Raw genomic sequence first — 16,655 nt, forward strand, 5'->3', positions numbered from 1 at the left:
GTGTGTTGGTTAGGGTGGCAATGCTTGTATGAAAAAAATTTCATCATCGAATTTCAAAAACCGTACATTTTGTTCATTGGTCCAAAAAATGTTCTCTGCAAAATTCCAGCTCAATCGGACATGATTTAGGGGCGCCTCAAAGTTGTGATTTTCCGACCTTTGAAGAAATATCAAGAGGAAAGTACAGGGAATTGAGAAAATCGATTTTTTTTTCAGTGCCCAACGTCCTAAAAATGCATAAAACGACGAGATCTGTTGTTATCTAAAAAAAAAAATTTTTCACCGAAAATCGACTTTCTGGGACTTGGCCGTTTTCTGAGCAACCAAAGGCCTAATGGTATATTTTAAAACGGGCTTCTAAAATGACTCACAGTTCGTTCCAAATTGTGAATTTTTTCAATGTTTATTTGGTATCACAAATTTGATTTTCATCATGGTGGTTCATTTATTTTTCATTAGGGTGGTTCCAAAAACAATTATAACGAAATTTATTGTTATTGAATCGGAAAAAGCAATTATAAGAGGAAACTTATGTCATCAAAGTTGCGTTACTCGTGCCATTACTAGCAATATTTATTAAATGGAAAATTACAAAGAGTTTTGTACAACACATAATAGTTCGTGCAACGGAGGGTTAAAAGGATAGAATTCGCTTTTTCTTTAGATATCATAAAATTTCATAGTTTTCGTAGTTATTACGGAAAACTAGTTGGTCCATCAATAAACAAAATGCAAATGGTCGATTTTAGAAATTTGACATAACCTTTTTCGCTGCCACTCTAGTTGATGTCATGGAACGTTAACGATTCCTCATGACACCAGTACAATCTAACTGAAACACCAATATAAAAAACCCAGAAATGACATAATATAAAATAATATCATATTTTGATCCACTTTGGCATCTCCCATATTACTCCAATAACCTCAGAATCGTCTGACAGGAAAAAGATATCTAATTCTCAAATGCATTTATTTTATATTCGGCTTCGCAGTCAATCGCACTTACGTTTGATTAGGCAGTACGTCTATTCACTTTCGCGACCATAAGGCCTTGTACCAGTATGCCTCTTCCTCTTGCCCCGTATCTGAATACCCGGCCCACATAATTTTTGTTACTTCTTTTAAGTATTACTAATCTTTTAATAGTTATCGTTTCAGATGTATAACATTTATGAACTGATGGTTCTCGAAATTTGAGATAGAAGTTTAAATTATTGCATCCAAAAATAGAACATTTTGCTCTCGTGCAACAAAGTAACAGGGGCCTCAAATACCCCAAGACACACAATGAAACAATGCTTGTCCTTGTTGCAAAAGTCAAGAATTGCCACTTGCCAAAATGCATTTCTCATTGTAGTCATAAGAAGTACAACTGAGTTCCACAAGGCTTTCCCCAACTGGCCATGCTTTAAATCATGCTGCGGGCTTTGGAATCATCGCGCAACCTTCTATCGCCAGCGGAGTTTTCATTGCCGGCGCGTGAAAAAATGGCATCCAAAAACGGTGGGGCCAATTTTTCGGATGCATAATGCGGTTGCCACAATATACTGCTGCATAATGGATCTTCCACGAGAACCCCCTCTCCAACGTTAAGCTTGAGTCAAGTTTTGACCGTGAACTTTTTTCTCTGCATCAGTGGCAGTTCGTTGTGCTTCCTGCTGCATCCGGTATCGACATCTTGTCGGTGATATATGCGAATGACACTTGGTTTGCAACCTAAGATGAAGGTTGTTTACCATGGGAGATTCCCATGTACACTCATTATTATTAAGTATTAATTTTTATCTCGAATCGGAGTAAACCCACCGGGTTTGTAGTGCTTATGCGTACAATAACAATTTCATGTCGTTTCTGCAGTAAGGCAAGTTCCGGAGTTACACCATGGAAACGGAAAAGTTTGTTTATTCAGCGACTCACTAAAAATCCATATTTTACCGAGTAGAACTATTCATCGCCCATAATTTAAGCAGTATCATCATTGGTCTATTGTAATCCGAAAGCCGAACCAAGATTCGGTGCTACCATGGTGGTATGAAAAAATCCGATTAGTTGTAGGTGGTGCGTGAATGTTTGCAGAGTGGTCATTGCGGTTTTTAGATATTAGTAAAACGAGAGTAGTTTGTGAAAGTAAATGTTTTTCTTCCGTCATTTCTTACAAGTACGCAAACCCCCACGCAAGGGTAGTGATTTTGTGTGAGTGCCTTTTGCCATATCCGAAAACAAAGCAAACAAACGGATGAAGCATGTTTCCTATATTTTTCGAGATCAATTTCAACGACTTCCACAATAATAATCGCACGCGGCAGCGTGGGTCCAGTGTGAATTCTAGTGAAAAGGTGTTACCATATTTTATTATAATCGTTATACAATTAACCCTACCACATTACTAACAACCAATATCCCACTACATTTCTTTTCACCGCCCGAAAAACCATTCCGCCTTCCCCCTGACACGAACCAAAAAACCGATAGGAATTCTCACAATCATCCACGGAAGATGATGGTTTTCTAGAAGATCAGGAAGATCCGACGTTGCTCCAGAACAACGCCAACAACAATAACCATGGCAGTAGCAATGGAACCAATGGCACCGGCGGAACCGGACCGGGGCTAGGCGGGGGAACCATGCCTATCAGCCGGTCCACCAATGCGGCTTCCAAGGCGGTACTGTTTTTCCTCTAAAAAATATTGTTGGTTTTGTTTCTTCATTTCTTACTCTGTGTGTGTGCATGCATATATGCGCGGGGTTTTTTTTAAAGGGTATTGAGCTTCTTTTTCTATTTCTGGATTTTTTTCTGTTTCTATCTGTGATATTATCTTTGCTTCGGTTTTGCACTGCAGATTTAGTAGTATATTTTTATGCACTCGTTTCGTTTTTTTATTGTAAATATATGTATTGATAATTTTTAGTAAATGTTTTGCAGAGAGTTCAAAATTTTATATGGTTTAGGATTTGATATTTTACAGAAAAAAATAGAAATACAAAAAAATATCAAGAAACTGCAGTTTTCATGGAGTGCAAGTCTATCTGAGAGAAAGAGTGTAGACGGCCAATTTTAAATGCAATCACACAGCGTAAAATTGTCAGGAAATGTCATTTTGAATCTGGATTTTTGTTTAAATGAAGGTTGGAAGTATCGTTAGTGTTAAATACATAGATCAATCCAGAATGTTTTCCGGATTCTATACGCCCAAGATTTTTTTTGTTTCTCTTATTCATTATTTATAAGAGCTGGATAAAAAATGAAACCAAATCTCGTCAGAAAAGTATTTGATTATATCTTTGAATCCGGTGATAGCCCAAGTAACAATTTAAGGATGTATTGTCCTTGAGTTCTCATGATCAATCTTGCAAAAATGTTGAATGAAAATATTTTTTATCTAAGTCTGTTATTTTGCAAAGATACAGAAAAATATTTTTTCTACAAAGTTGCCTAAAATTCACTGGGTTATGATATTATAGACCTTTTTTTCTCTATTTACAGAGATAAAAAGGTAAGATACTTGAATGCAACAAAAAATTTGGTCACTCTGATATTTGATAATTTTTAAACAAGAGCCTCATTATATTAAACAACTTTGCAGAAAAAAGTTTTGACGTAGATCAACGTCTCTCAACAAGTTCGGCTACATAGGGATGTAAAATTCAATAACGGGAAAATTGAAACATATGTACAATTTCAAATGCCTATAACTCCTCAGATGGTCTCGAGGTATGATGCTGTCCCAACAAGCCATTCGTCGTAGGTTCGAGTCTCGGCTCGGGAGAGTGTCAGTAGGATCGTAGCGCTAGCCCCGCAATTGTCCTGTACACTAAACAGTCGGCTGCGAAATCTGTGTATAAATAAACAGAAGGTCAAGTTCCGAATCGGAATAGCATCGAGGCTTGGCTTTTTAATAAGTCGGTTGGTTTCCAATGAATTTCATTCGTTTTTTCAACAAACGATTGAAAAATCTTCTATGCATCCGTCGAAATGCAAAAATTGTAATTTGATTTGGCAAACTAGCTTAAACGCAAAATTCGCCCTCTGATTGGTCGCTTAATGCTTACTTTACCAAGCACGGTCGCCAGGATTATAGGCCTAGTAAATCGAGAATGTACTGTTTGGCCTAAATAAGAGCCTGTTTCAGCCTAAACTAGTCATATTTGTTCTGGACAGCGACTACGACAGTACTTACTTTAGTCCTTAGCAGTAGTAGCAGCAGCAGTGGCAGTGGATTGCAGCAGCGATAGTGGCAGGGCCAGCTGATGCACTGGCACTTCATCTAGTAAAAAGCTGTCTTTGTCTTTGAAAAATAGATAACACTGAGAAGAAAAAAAGAATATCTTTAATTGCGTTGTTGAAGGGTTTTCTTGCTATCTCTAGCGATACCGCTTACCGTGCAACGCGCGCCGGCTGTTGTAATAAACTGTTGCGTAGTTTAGTCAACGGTCAATTCGAGAACAACATTCGAATTATTGTTTATCGCACGTCAAACAGTAGGGTGCTAATGGAAATCGATTTTTCGAATTTCATTTACCAGTGGATATCAAAAGTTTTGTCTTCTCAAAAACAGACCCCGTGAAAATTCCAGCTCATTCGTGCAGCAGCCTCCTTCCCAGTACCGGGTATAGTCAGAAAAACCCATTCCCACAGACAGACAGACATTCGAAGCTGCCTTCTGTTGCGTGGTCTGAATAAGTATATTTCTTCCGACATTCCTTTGCCGGAATAAACTGCTGATTCTAGACACCTTCTTTTCCGCGGGAGAACAACGACAGCCGCATGGTAGCGAAATAAGTAAGCGACAAGAAAGTAAAGTAGCGATAAAGAGAACTATAGGTGACAGAAACAATAACAAGAATTAAAAAGCTAGAGAATGACAGGGAGAAAATTCGAAAAAGGGTTAGAAAAAGTCAGGTTTAGGTAGAATTAGTTCTATAAAATGAGTGTAGCAACAGACTTAATGCGGGCGGTCGTTATTTTTTCCGAAAGCACGGGACTTATGTATAATAAGTCTCTGGCAAAAGGCTTGAAGATAGTCTTTGTGATCGGACTCCACTTTTCTAATAAATAACAAAAAAAAAAAAACAATAAAAATAGCACGAAATTTCCTATATAGAATTTATTATTATGTCAAATGTCTTAGAAATGCATGAATCGTCGAGCTGTCGCTTGGAAAATTTCGTTACGGAATCGACTTTTCAGAAGTCAGAAAGTTTTCGAGCTTGTAAGATTTTCCCAGAAAGTTTTTTTTTTTTTTGAGAAGAATTTTCCGAGGCAACGCCAGATGAAACTTCGATTTCGACAATTTCATATCGACGATTTCTGTGCATTTTACCTGGCAAAAAAGTGAAACTTTGAGGCTTCACAGCCCGAAGTCCCGAATTAACCCTACTTACCACAAAAGATCAGAATAATGGTCGCAGTGGTCCAAATCTTACAAAAAGAAAATTCTACTTACCAAATTCGTAGGTGAAATTATTCCCCATACATTCATAGCAATGCAGAACTCGAATATAAAAAAGAATTAAGATCGAATGCTCTGAGGGATGGGGAAAGGGCGTATAGAAAAACGATATGAGTTAAAAGCTTTTTTCACCACAATCTTTGAAACAAATGTACAATATTATAATAAAATATATTTCACATTAAACAGAATAAAAAATAATCAATAACTTGTGTGTCATCAAGCTGGTATCTCCTCAGATATATATCATCCTTTATCAAATAGCGTGAACTGCATCGCCAAACAATAAACCAATGAGCTACTACTCAACTGCGTCCAAACTACTCGAAATCAGCCACAATAATTTTTTACCACGGTAATTGATTACCGGCATTCAATGGTACAGTATTTACCTTCAACATATCCCAGAAAGTTTACTCCACGAACGACTTAATGATTCGGTCATTATTTTTGCGATTCTTCCAAAAATAACCAAAAAATGCTGTCCGATCGTCAAACTGGATGAGTGCGAGTATCCGGAAGTTACCAAATTATGCGCCGGTTTGGCCTTATTTGGTGCTTGTAGTTTGTTTTCACATTCCGCTTTCCCCTATGATGCGAGGGCATTGTTGGGCACAGCATCTATGCAAATCTATCCGAAGATAAAATGAATGTAATTATGCTGTACACCGTACAGTAGAGTAACGATAATTCCGGTACTTCCCGGAAGGTTTAAACACGACACATCAAAAGACAGTATGAATATTAATTCAGCAATGATTGCGCTCTCTCTGCGAACTTTCACAATGTGCTGGTGAAAGTTTAGAAAAAAAACTAGAGAATTTTCAAGCTAACATAAAAATTTTAGAGAGTTTTGTTTTAGTTTAGAGACCTTCGTATTGAAAAAATATTTTCTTAAGAAACAACTGATATTATTTATCTTAACCTACGACTTTCAAATGCCGTTGGTGATGTTCTTCCATTCGAATTCAAATTGCTGCTCAATTCAATCAATTGACAAAAAAGCCTTAAAAAAATCCACGGTCGAACGGCGGCCTTGTTTACATAAACAATGGAAAACTCCAAGCGTTGCACTGAACGCGCGTTTCCACAGCTCACCATTTCTTTTTGGTCATATATTTATTGAAACAGAACATTGCCTTCATTCCGCGTCGAACGTTCGACAGAAACGGACGTGCAAAGTGGTCGTTCTATTACAATCCGGTCCGTGTGTACGAATAGCCAAACGAAAGAGTGTATTATTCGCTCTAAAGGCCAACTAGATTGTGAGTTGTGTCGCTACGTTCTGTACCCGGCTCGCAACTTTGGCTGTATTGGTGCAAAATACCAGCTTCAGTTTTGATCTGTGCACAGTGAATAGATCTTTCTAATTCAAGGCCATCAGTTGACAGTCGAGTCGTGTCGCTGTGCTGAGTGATCTCACACCCGGCTCACTGCTGGTGGCTGTATTGGCGCTGCTGTACTGGTGCTGCTGGCTGCTTTGGGTGCAGCTTCGAACGATCGGACAACCACTGCTGGAAGGAAGAAGTAAATAGGTACGTGTTCTTGTCGGCGCTTGTGCGCTAGTGCGCTACATTTAGCGCGATGGATATAGATCCCTCGCCTCCCGTGCCACCATCCCCGAACCCCCCTGACCCTGACCCTTCTGTTACCCCCTCCCCTGTTCATTCTCCAGTCCCCCCTCGCCCCAGGCTTTACCCGGACGGATCTCAACAGGGCAGCTATACTGTTTATTTTCGTCCAAAGGCAGGAGTGAATTCAAAGCGATTTAACATACTGCAAATTTCTAAAGACCTGACGAAGGGGTACAAGGCCGTGACCGAAATTTCCAAGGTCCGACCTAACAAGCTCCGTGTCGTGGTCAGTTATCTGGCACAGGCCAATGCTATCGCTTGCTCTGAGCTCTTCACACGCGAGTATCGCGTTTACATACCCGCACGAGACGTGGAGATCGACGGAGTCATAATCGATTCGAGTCTGTCTGTCGAGTGTATCCTAAAAAGCGCAACCGGTTGTTTCAAAAATACCGAAACACAGGCGAAGATTTTGGATTGTAAGCAATTGCGGTCCATGTCTCTCGTCGGCGGTAAAAAAGTTTACACTCCGTCAGACTCGTTTCGCGTTACGTTTGCCGGATCTGCACTCCCTAGCCACGTCTCGATCGACCGGGTTCGTCTGCCTGTGCGATTGTATGTACCCCGTGTTATGAATTGCACCAATTGCAAGCAGTTAGGCCACACAGCCGCCTACTGCTGCAATAAGGCACGATGTAGCAAGTGTGGGGAGACTCATGCGGAAGATTCTTGCAGTGTTAATGCTGAAAAATGTATTCACTGTGGGGAAAACCAGCATGAGCTCTCCACATGCCCGGTGTACATGCAGCGCAGAGATAAAATCAAGCGGTCACTCAAGGAGCGTTCAAAGCGTTCTTATGCTAAGATGCTTAAGAAGACCGTGACCACTTCTACCATAACATCGAACCCCTTTGATCTGTTGTCCTCTGATGAAACCGATTCTGACGATTCATCAGCGGGAACATCTTATGCCAATCCTGGGGAGTCTAGGAAGAGGAAAAATGTTTCTTCTCCTAAACTTCCCCGTAAAGGTCCTAAGATTTCCCAAAGTGTAATGAAAAGTACGAACAAACCAAACAGTGCTGCGGAAAAACCGAAGCAAACTCCTCCTGGGCTTGCAAATTTAAAGTCCCAGAAGGAGTTCCCAGCACTGCCAGGAACATCTAAAACCCCAGTTGTTCCTTTTGCACATCCAGTTGATGAAACAAACTCTGGATTAGTGAAATTTTCTGACATTGTGGACTGGATTTTTGAAAATTTCAATATACCCGATCCAATTAAAATTTTTCTTACAGCATTCCTCCCAACAGTTAGATCATTTTTGAAGCAGTTGACTGCCCAATGGCCCCTCCTTGCAGCGATTGTATCCTTCGATGCCTAATTCAACTGCGTATATGAAGGATTCTATCTCTGTCTTACAGTGGAATTGTAGAGGTATTTTACCAAAAATTGATTCGTTTAATGTTTTGATAAATAAAAACAAATGCGATGCATTTTCCCTTTGTGAAACTTGGCTTACTTCAAATATTGATCTCAACTTCCATGATTTTAATATTATTCGCCTTGATCGAGACACCCCATATGGAGGAGTACTTTTAGGGATTAAAAAGTGCTATTCTTTCTATCGTATTAACCTCCCCTCGATTCCAGGCATCGAAGTTGTCGCATGTCAAATGACAATACAAGGTAAAGAGCTTTGTATTGCCTCAATATATATTCCTCCCAGAGCACAGGTTGGGCAACGGCTGCTCTTTGATTTAATAGAACTTCTTCCCTCGCCACGTTTGATTTTGGGAGACTTCAACTCTCATGGTGTGGCTTGGGGTTCCCCTTACAATGATAACCGCTCCTCTTTAATCTATAACCTTTGCGATGACTTCGACATGACTATTTTAAACAACGGTGAAATGACACGTATCCCGAAACCTCCAGCGCACCCTAGCGCTTTGGATCTATCCTTATGTTCGACGTCGCTACGGTTGGATTGCACATGGAAGGTAATCCTCGATCCTCACGGTAGAGACCATCTGCCTATTCTTATTTCAATTACAAACGGGTCAACTCGCATGCGACCAACTGACATTCCGTATGACCTCACACGGAATGTCGATTGGAAGTTATACGAGGAAATGATTTCAAAAGCGGTCGAGTCGATTCAACATCATCCACCACTTGAAGAATACAACCTCCTTGCGGGCTTGATTCTCGATGCCGCGTTGCAAGCCCAAACGAAGAAATATCCCGGCGTAACGATCAAAGAACGGCCTCCCACTCCGTGGTGGGACCAAGAGTGCTCCGATGTCTACACGCAAAGATCCGACGCGTTTTTGGCCTTCCAGAAGGGAGGTATACCTGGCGACTATTTATGGTATTCTGAGCTTGATACCAAGCTTAAAAGTTTGGCTAAAGCAAAGAAACGCGGATATCGGCGTCGGTTCGTGAACGAGACGTCGAGGGAGACATCGATGAGCACTCTTTGGAACACAGCCCGAAGAATGCGGAATCGCGTAACGGTCAACGAAAGCGAGGAGTCTTCAAGTCGGTGGATATTTGATTTTGCCAGGAAAGTATGTCCGGACTCTGTTCCTGAGCAACACATTGTTCGCGATGCGTCTCCGGGCCACGACGCGATAGAATCACCTTTTACGATGGCAGAATTTTCAGTTGCCCTCCTGTCCTGTAACAATAACGCGCCTGGGTTAGATAGAATCAAATTCAACTTGTTGAAGAATCTACCCGGCAATGCCAAGAGGCGCTTGTTGAACTTGTTGAACAATAAGTTCCTGGAGCAAAACATTGTACCGCAGGATTGGAGGCAAGTGAAGGTGATCGCCATCCAAAAACCAGGGAAACCAGCTTCTGATCACAACTCTTATAGGCCGATTGCAATGCTATCCTGTATCCGGAAATTGATGGAAAAAATGATACTCCGTCGTTTAGACCATTGGGTCGAATCAAATGGTCTACTATCAGATACTCAATTTGGCTTCCGCCGTGCCAAAGGGACGAATGATTGTCTTGCGTTGCTTTCAACAGATATTCAGCTGGCGTATGCTCGCAAAGAACAAATGGCGTCTGCGTTTTTGGACATTAAGGGGGCTTTTGATTCCGTTTCTATTGACATTCTTTCGGGTAAACTTCACCGACAAGGATTTTCTCCAATTTTGAACAATTTTTTGCACAATTTGTTGTCCGAAAAGCACATGCATTTTACGCACGGCGATTTGGCAACTTTTCGCATTAGCTACATGGGTCTTCCCCAGGGCTCATGTTTAAGCCCCCTTCTTTACAACTTTTATGTAAATGACATCGACGAATGCCTGGCAAATTCATGCACGATAAGACAACTTGCAGACGACAGTGTAATCTATGTTACAGGAGCCAAAGCTGCCGATTTGCAAGGACCATTGCAAGATACCTTGGACAATTTGTCTGCTTGGGCTTTACAGCTAGGTATCGAATTCTCTCCGGAGAAGACTGAGATAGTAGTTTATTTTAGGAAGCATGAACCTGCTCAGCTTCAACACAATTAATGGGTATAACGATTTCTCAGGTTTTGGTACACAAATATCTTGGTGTCTGGTTCGACTCTAAAGGCACCTGGGGTTGTCACGTGAGGTATCTGATGAAAAAATGTCAACAAAGAGTGAATTTTCTTCGTACAATAACCGGACAATGGTGGGGAGCCCACCCAGGAGACCTTATAAGGCTTTACCAAACAACGATACTGTCTGTTATTGAGTACGGGTGTTTCTGCTTCCGCTCCGCAGCAAACACACATTTGATCAAACTGGAGCAAATACAATATCGTTGTTTGCGTATCGCCTTGGGTTGCATGCAATCGACCCATACGATGAGTTTGGAGATCTTAGCTGGAGTACTACCATTGAAAAACCGCTTCTGGAGCCTGTCTTCTCGTATTTTAATCAAATGTGAGGTCTTAAACCGTCCCGTGATTGAAAATTTTGAAAGGTTAATCGAACTTAATTCTCAAACCCGTTTTATGACATTGTATTTCAATCACATGTCCCAAAATATAAACCCTTCTTCGAATATTCCAAATCGTGTCGACTTATCAAATACTTCTGATTATACTGTGTTTTTCGATACATCCATGATAGAAGAAACTCGTGGAATCCCGGATCATTTACGCGTGCAGCAGATCCCTAAATTTTTTTCCAATAAATATCGAAACATCAACTGCGACAGTATGTACTACACTGACGGATCACTTCTTGATGGGTCCACTGGCTTCGGTATCTTCAATAACGATTGAACCGTCTCCCATAAGCTCGATAATCCTGCTTCTGTTTACGTCGCAGAATTAGCTGCAATTCAATACACCCTAGGGATTATCGAAAAATGCCCACGGACCATTATTTCATCTTTACGGACAGTCTCAGTTCCATTGAGGCTCTCCGATCGATGAAAGATGTTAAGCACTCTCCGTATTTCCTGGGGAAAATACGGGAACATCTGAGTGCTTAATCCGAAAAATCGTATCAGATTACCTTAGCGTGGGTCCCTTCTCACTGCTCGATACCGGGTAATGAGAAAGCGGACTCTTTGGCTAAGGTGGGCGCAACAAACGGTGATATTTATGAAAGACCAATTGCCTTTAATGAATTTTTCGCATTTGTACTTCAGAATACGATCATCAGTTGGCAAAATTCTTGGACCCAAGGTATCGACGAACCCGTGGTTCAAGGGGTTGGATGTAGGTCGGGATTTCATTTGCGTGATGTCCCGGCTTATGTCCAATCACTATAGATTTGACGCGCATCTCCGTCGTGTTGGGCTCGGGGAGAGTGGTATCTGTGCCTGTGGTGAAGGTTATCACGACATAGAGCACGTTGTCTGGTCATGCCCTGTACACCGTGACGCCAGGTCTAGATTAATAGCTTCCCTGCAGGCCGAAGGTAGGCAGCCGGCTGTTCCTGTTCGTGATGTCTTGGCGAGCCGTGACCTATCCTACATGTCCCTTATATACGTTTTCCTGAAATCCATCCACGCCCCAGTTTAGTCCTATCCCCTTCCGCCTACATCCAACCAAACGACAAGAACACGTTAAGACCCCGGATCCGGAAACAGCAATCAGACCCGCACGATACTCTCAAGGCCCGATGGAAACAATCCAATATGCTAGTCCGTAATATCTTGGCCCAGCAGCGGAACAAATTTAATATGCTGCTTACCTATGGCAATGAAAACCATCAAACAGCAAACCTGTGCTTTTAATGCAAAATATTCTAGCTTTAAGTTAGATTTAGTTTCAGCTCGTAGTCGGCAGCGAGGATAAAAAATTTGCTTTTAGTTATTAAGATACTTTAGAAAGTAAGCTACCAGATATAATTGGCGCCGTTAAACATTGAATTGTATTTGTGCCGTGTCAAATAAACTATAGATGAAAAAAAAAGAACATTGCCTTTTCGCTTTTCAACAATCGGTGAGTTGGGTACAGGTTTTTCTATTTTGAGTCATGGTTGAAACTGTCACCTACAATGTTTGAAAATATGAAACATTGACATACATTGTAGGTGACCAGTCGGATCATATGTCAAGGGGAATGCAAAAAATCGATTTTTAGTCGCATTACATGCTAAAACCGTTTACAAGAGCTAAAAGTGGTGCCGGTGCATAAAACACTAAATGAAAAAATCGAACACGAAATGTTGTAGCAACCCTCACAATGATCTTATGAAAATCATTTAAAATTTACTCAGTAGCTCGCAACAGTTTTAGCAATAAGTGGAAAACCTTAAAAAGATATGTCATTTCAAAATAAGTGATCGAAGGAAAATAAAGCGCCAATAATTATCGTCAATTATGGTTCGCCCACGATTGCCGAATTGGAAACGGCCACTGGGAATAATCGGGCTCAACTGGCTTAATCGCGTTAAAGTGGTAAATTTGCTTACGCATCACCACCATCTTTTTAGCGCTCTACTTCGCTTCCAAACACTGCTTTGGCCGTCGTCGTGTTGTGCTGCGCTGGCATATGCGTACTGTATCGCGCCTTCCGTACTGACCATGGCCTCGTTGAGCCAACCGTAATGAGCGAAGCAACGGGGATGACTGGGAAAAATCAATATTGAATGGGTGAATTAAGTTCACTTTCTGGGAAATGATGTCACTATCACTGAAACTGAAATAGCGGCTAATTTCTGCGTAATTGACGCGTAATTCACTGCGAATGTTTCGAAAAGTCATACGGCTGAGTATCTGCATCTGGGCCCATGCTGCAGGGTTACTAAAGTAGAAGTATATCAAAGAGATTTCTTACTATTCGATCATTGGTCGACGGCAACCCTGAAACGCAATGAAACCATGTGCAGGGTGGCGAAAACCTGGAAAATCAGGGAATGTATTTTTCGATCAGGGAAATCGGGTAATATCAGGGAAAACTGAAAAATATTCAGAGAAAAATTCTTAACCAGGGATTTCAAAGTTGCGTCATCTACGTTGCACTTTAACATTAATTTCCCTGATATTTTTCAGCATTCAGCACAAATGCTGAAAAATATCAGGGAAATTTATGTTATATTTCAGGGAATTTTATTTTGAGAACTTTTTCGCCATCCTGTTGAGGATGTTACAAAGGTGCTACTTGTATAAATTGAATTATTTTTTTTTTTTGTTATGCACGCAACACATGAAACTCAGCCATTTTAATTTATTTTCATCAAACAAAATCTTTTCTCATGTTCAAACTTGCCTTTATAATATTCCTCTGTGTAATTTTTTTCACCTCCAAAAAACTGAGAAAAGCCATCTCCGCCTGACGTGGAAACTCCCTCAATCGTTTTTAACACTTATAGTTGCGTTGGAAAAATTATCTAGATTGTCTAGTCGATATTTTTTTGCTGATCTTCATTATTTTCAGAGGCTTAGCTCGAAAGTTAACACTAGGAATATATCGTTTTATTTTAACGGTTTTATTGTATTATATTAAATTACATTTTCTTATTATATTAAAATACAAATTCATTTTTATTGATTGGCTTATATTGAAAATTATATCTAATTGTAACTGTGGAATGTGGAAAAATAAACATAATTATCAATAGTGGTTATGCAAAAAAGCGCTATTTTTATTTTTAGTATTAAAGAAACCTTATTTTCAGATTGTTTGTTTTTCTCTAGAACTGAAATTTTTTGCGTCATTATTCCCAATAGTGTTATTGAGCAATGATCTAACGTCATAAAACTACATCTTTTCTCAATCCAAAACCTTTTGCAAAGTTTAATTAGTTAGTTGAATGAATTCTTGAAGATTGCTTTCGGTTGATAGTTGTGTGATTGATGTTAGTTTACTATAAACTGGTACTAAAAAACTTGTACCAATGTGCATATACGGAATATTAACTTTTTCCCAATATCTGGGTTACGAGGAACCTTTGTTGCGACGTTCATTTGAACAAACGTTTTTCAGTGTTTAGTTATCTGGCGTGTCTATCATTTTCTCGTTCTTCAATTGTGTATCTATTTTACCTATAGGCGGTAACCCGTGAAACTTTAAATTTACTACGTTAACTGCGGAGTCACGCAACACTGTACTAATTATACGATTGTCGTTTCTTTTTCATCTTCTTTTGATTGCACCTTCAACCCAAAACCGACATCGATATCAACTTTAACCGTGCCAACAACAATGGGCTCGAATGGGAATCATTTGGTTTGCTGGCTAAATCATCATCAAAAACGGCGAATGTTCCTTCTACCAACGTTTTCGTCAACGCTTCTGCTGCTACTGCTGGTACCGTTACCACTACCATTACTACCATCATTCAAACAGAATGCTACACAAGGCGCAATCAGCAGGCTCAACGTGGTGAATGGTAAGTGTTATTTTTCTACTGTTTTTGTTTTCCTACACTCAATCGGCGTCCGGCCACACAACCTGTCATGTGGGTGTTTTTTTTTCTGTCGCTCTCACGATTTCTATCACGATCAATGCGAGCGAACTTGCATGCAAAATAGCGTACAATGCAACCAGTAATTGTATAACACAAGAAGAAATACAGTAACGGTGATGTGGTCATGGTGATGTTTGTATTAGAATGATCTTATACATTTAAGTACAATATCCAACTACGAATGAGCTACATATTGTTTTCGAAAAAATTCTTTTGTTATATTCAAGTCAAGAAACTACTCTGATGAAAATGATTTTCAAATAGCATTATAGGCTTATGGGGTATTCAAAAATCCAGTGAAATTTTAGAGGTCTAACTAAGCAACTATATATGTTTCGTTTTGCACAAAATAAATTAAAAAGGATTGTTTTTGATTTTGTGAAGCATATTCAAAATGCTAACCCGATCAAAAGATTATAACGAACGGGTAACACAAATATATCTGAACTTGATAGAAACAACAAAGCCTGTAATATTCTTGATATGCCAGAATGATAAAAGGTACAGAATTATATCAAATTCTGTTATCATACACTTTGTTACTATTCACTCGTTTCTAGTTGCTTTTTACTTCCCAGCTTCGGGTCGTTACTTTGGTCTCCTGTAGAAAATTCAATTGGGCGGACTTTCAACCCACCTATACCGTTGGTCACTGAGCGAAATTCACGGATTACACACTAATACTGAGCGGAAACAAGTCAAAAGGACTCACAATTAATTTAACAAAGAACAGCTTGAAAATTACGAGACCATACAATAGTTTTATTATAATTACTTTTCGCGGGAAGGAAAGGTTAGTAGGGATAATATTACTTGCGCATATCTTTTTTTTTCGCGATGAAACGTCCGTCGGGAACTCCGCTCGCTGGGGGTGTAGATGCTGATCGGGTGGCTGATTCGTTGCCTTAGAGATGCGGTGGATTCTTCGGTCGGATCCGGTCTTCTGGCCAGCTGGGCGTTGTAGTATCGGACGCAGCGGCGTCGGTGGTCACCAGTGGGGCGTCACAAGCGTAGCACCGGCTTGTCGATCGCTGGATAATCGGCTGGCGGGTAACCCGGAGGGTGTCACTGTTGCACTCTGGATGGCTCCAACTGGCTTTAACTTGCCTTTCACCACGGCCGCGGTTTTCAACGACGCGCCAAAACTAAGCGTACAAAATGGCCTTCCAATTTGGCCACAAAAGGTCTCACTAAGGGCTTTATTCCGCCAAAACTTCGACACTGGTTCTTTAACGCGCGACTACACTCCTCCGGGTTATAATCAAAAATTCTCCCGCATATTTGCTATCCGACCTTTTTATTTACAACCTGTCCGCTTTCCATCGTAGACCCTCCCTGCCGCGTAGCCCACCGCCCCGTTGTTTGTACCCGACGACTCGAAGCTTTTATAAACTTATCGTTTAGTTTGGTGCCAGGGTTTTATTTATCATTATTTGATTTTTTAGAACAATTTATTGATTTTACCTAATTTACGACTTGTTTTCTCTTAAATTTAAATTTTATATACATGCAAAATACAACAAAATAGTTTAAATAAATAATTCATATAAACAAACAATAGAAATAATTTATATACAAAAACTAAGCAAAATGGCACTAAACCGAGGCTATTAAACAAAAATTAAACAAAACTCAAACATAACATTGGAGTATGTAAATGCATAATTTTTGCTTAGACATTTACTGACAATTATTCATACGTGCAAACAAA

At 40.1% G+C, this 16,655-nt stretch overlaps 1 protein-coding gene across 10 annotated transcripts in view; it reads left to right on the forward strand.

Annotated features, from left to right (window-relative positions):
• The window catches only part of LOC129732135 (kinesin-like protein Klp10A), a 96,061-nt gene that overhangs the window by 45,615 nt on the left and 33,791 nt on the right, over positions 1-16,655 (forward strand). For 7 of the 10 annotated variants that reach the window (XM_055692749.1, XM_055692720.1, XM_055692713.1 and 4 more), the window contains 2 exons: positions 2,476-2,667; positions 14,824-14,866. In XM_055692749.1, the coding sequence (XP_055548724.1) occupies positions 2,476-2,667; positions 14,824-14,866 (235 nt within the window). Of the gene's footprint in view, positions 1-1,992; positions 2,340-2,475; positions 2,668-14,823; positions 14,867-16,655 lie in introns of those variants that run through there. The other 3 variants (XM_055692764.1, XM_055692697.1, XM_055692757.1) reach the window with 2 other exon arrangements.

The sequence above is a fragment of the Wyeomyia smithii genome, chromosome 1, assembly GCF_029784165.1.
Source record: "Wyeomyia smithii strain HCP4-BCI-WySm-NY-G18 chromosome 1, ASM2978416v1, whole genome shotgun sequence".
In the NCBI taxonomy this organism is placed as follows: domain Eukaryota; kingdom Metazoa; phylum Arthropoda; class Insecta; order Diptera; family Culicidae; genus Wyeomyia; species Wyeomyia smithii.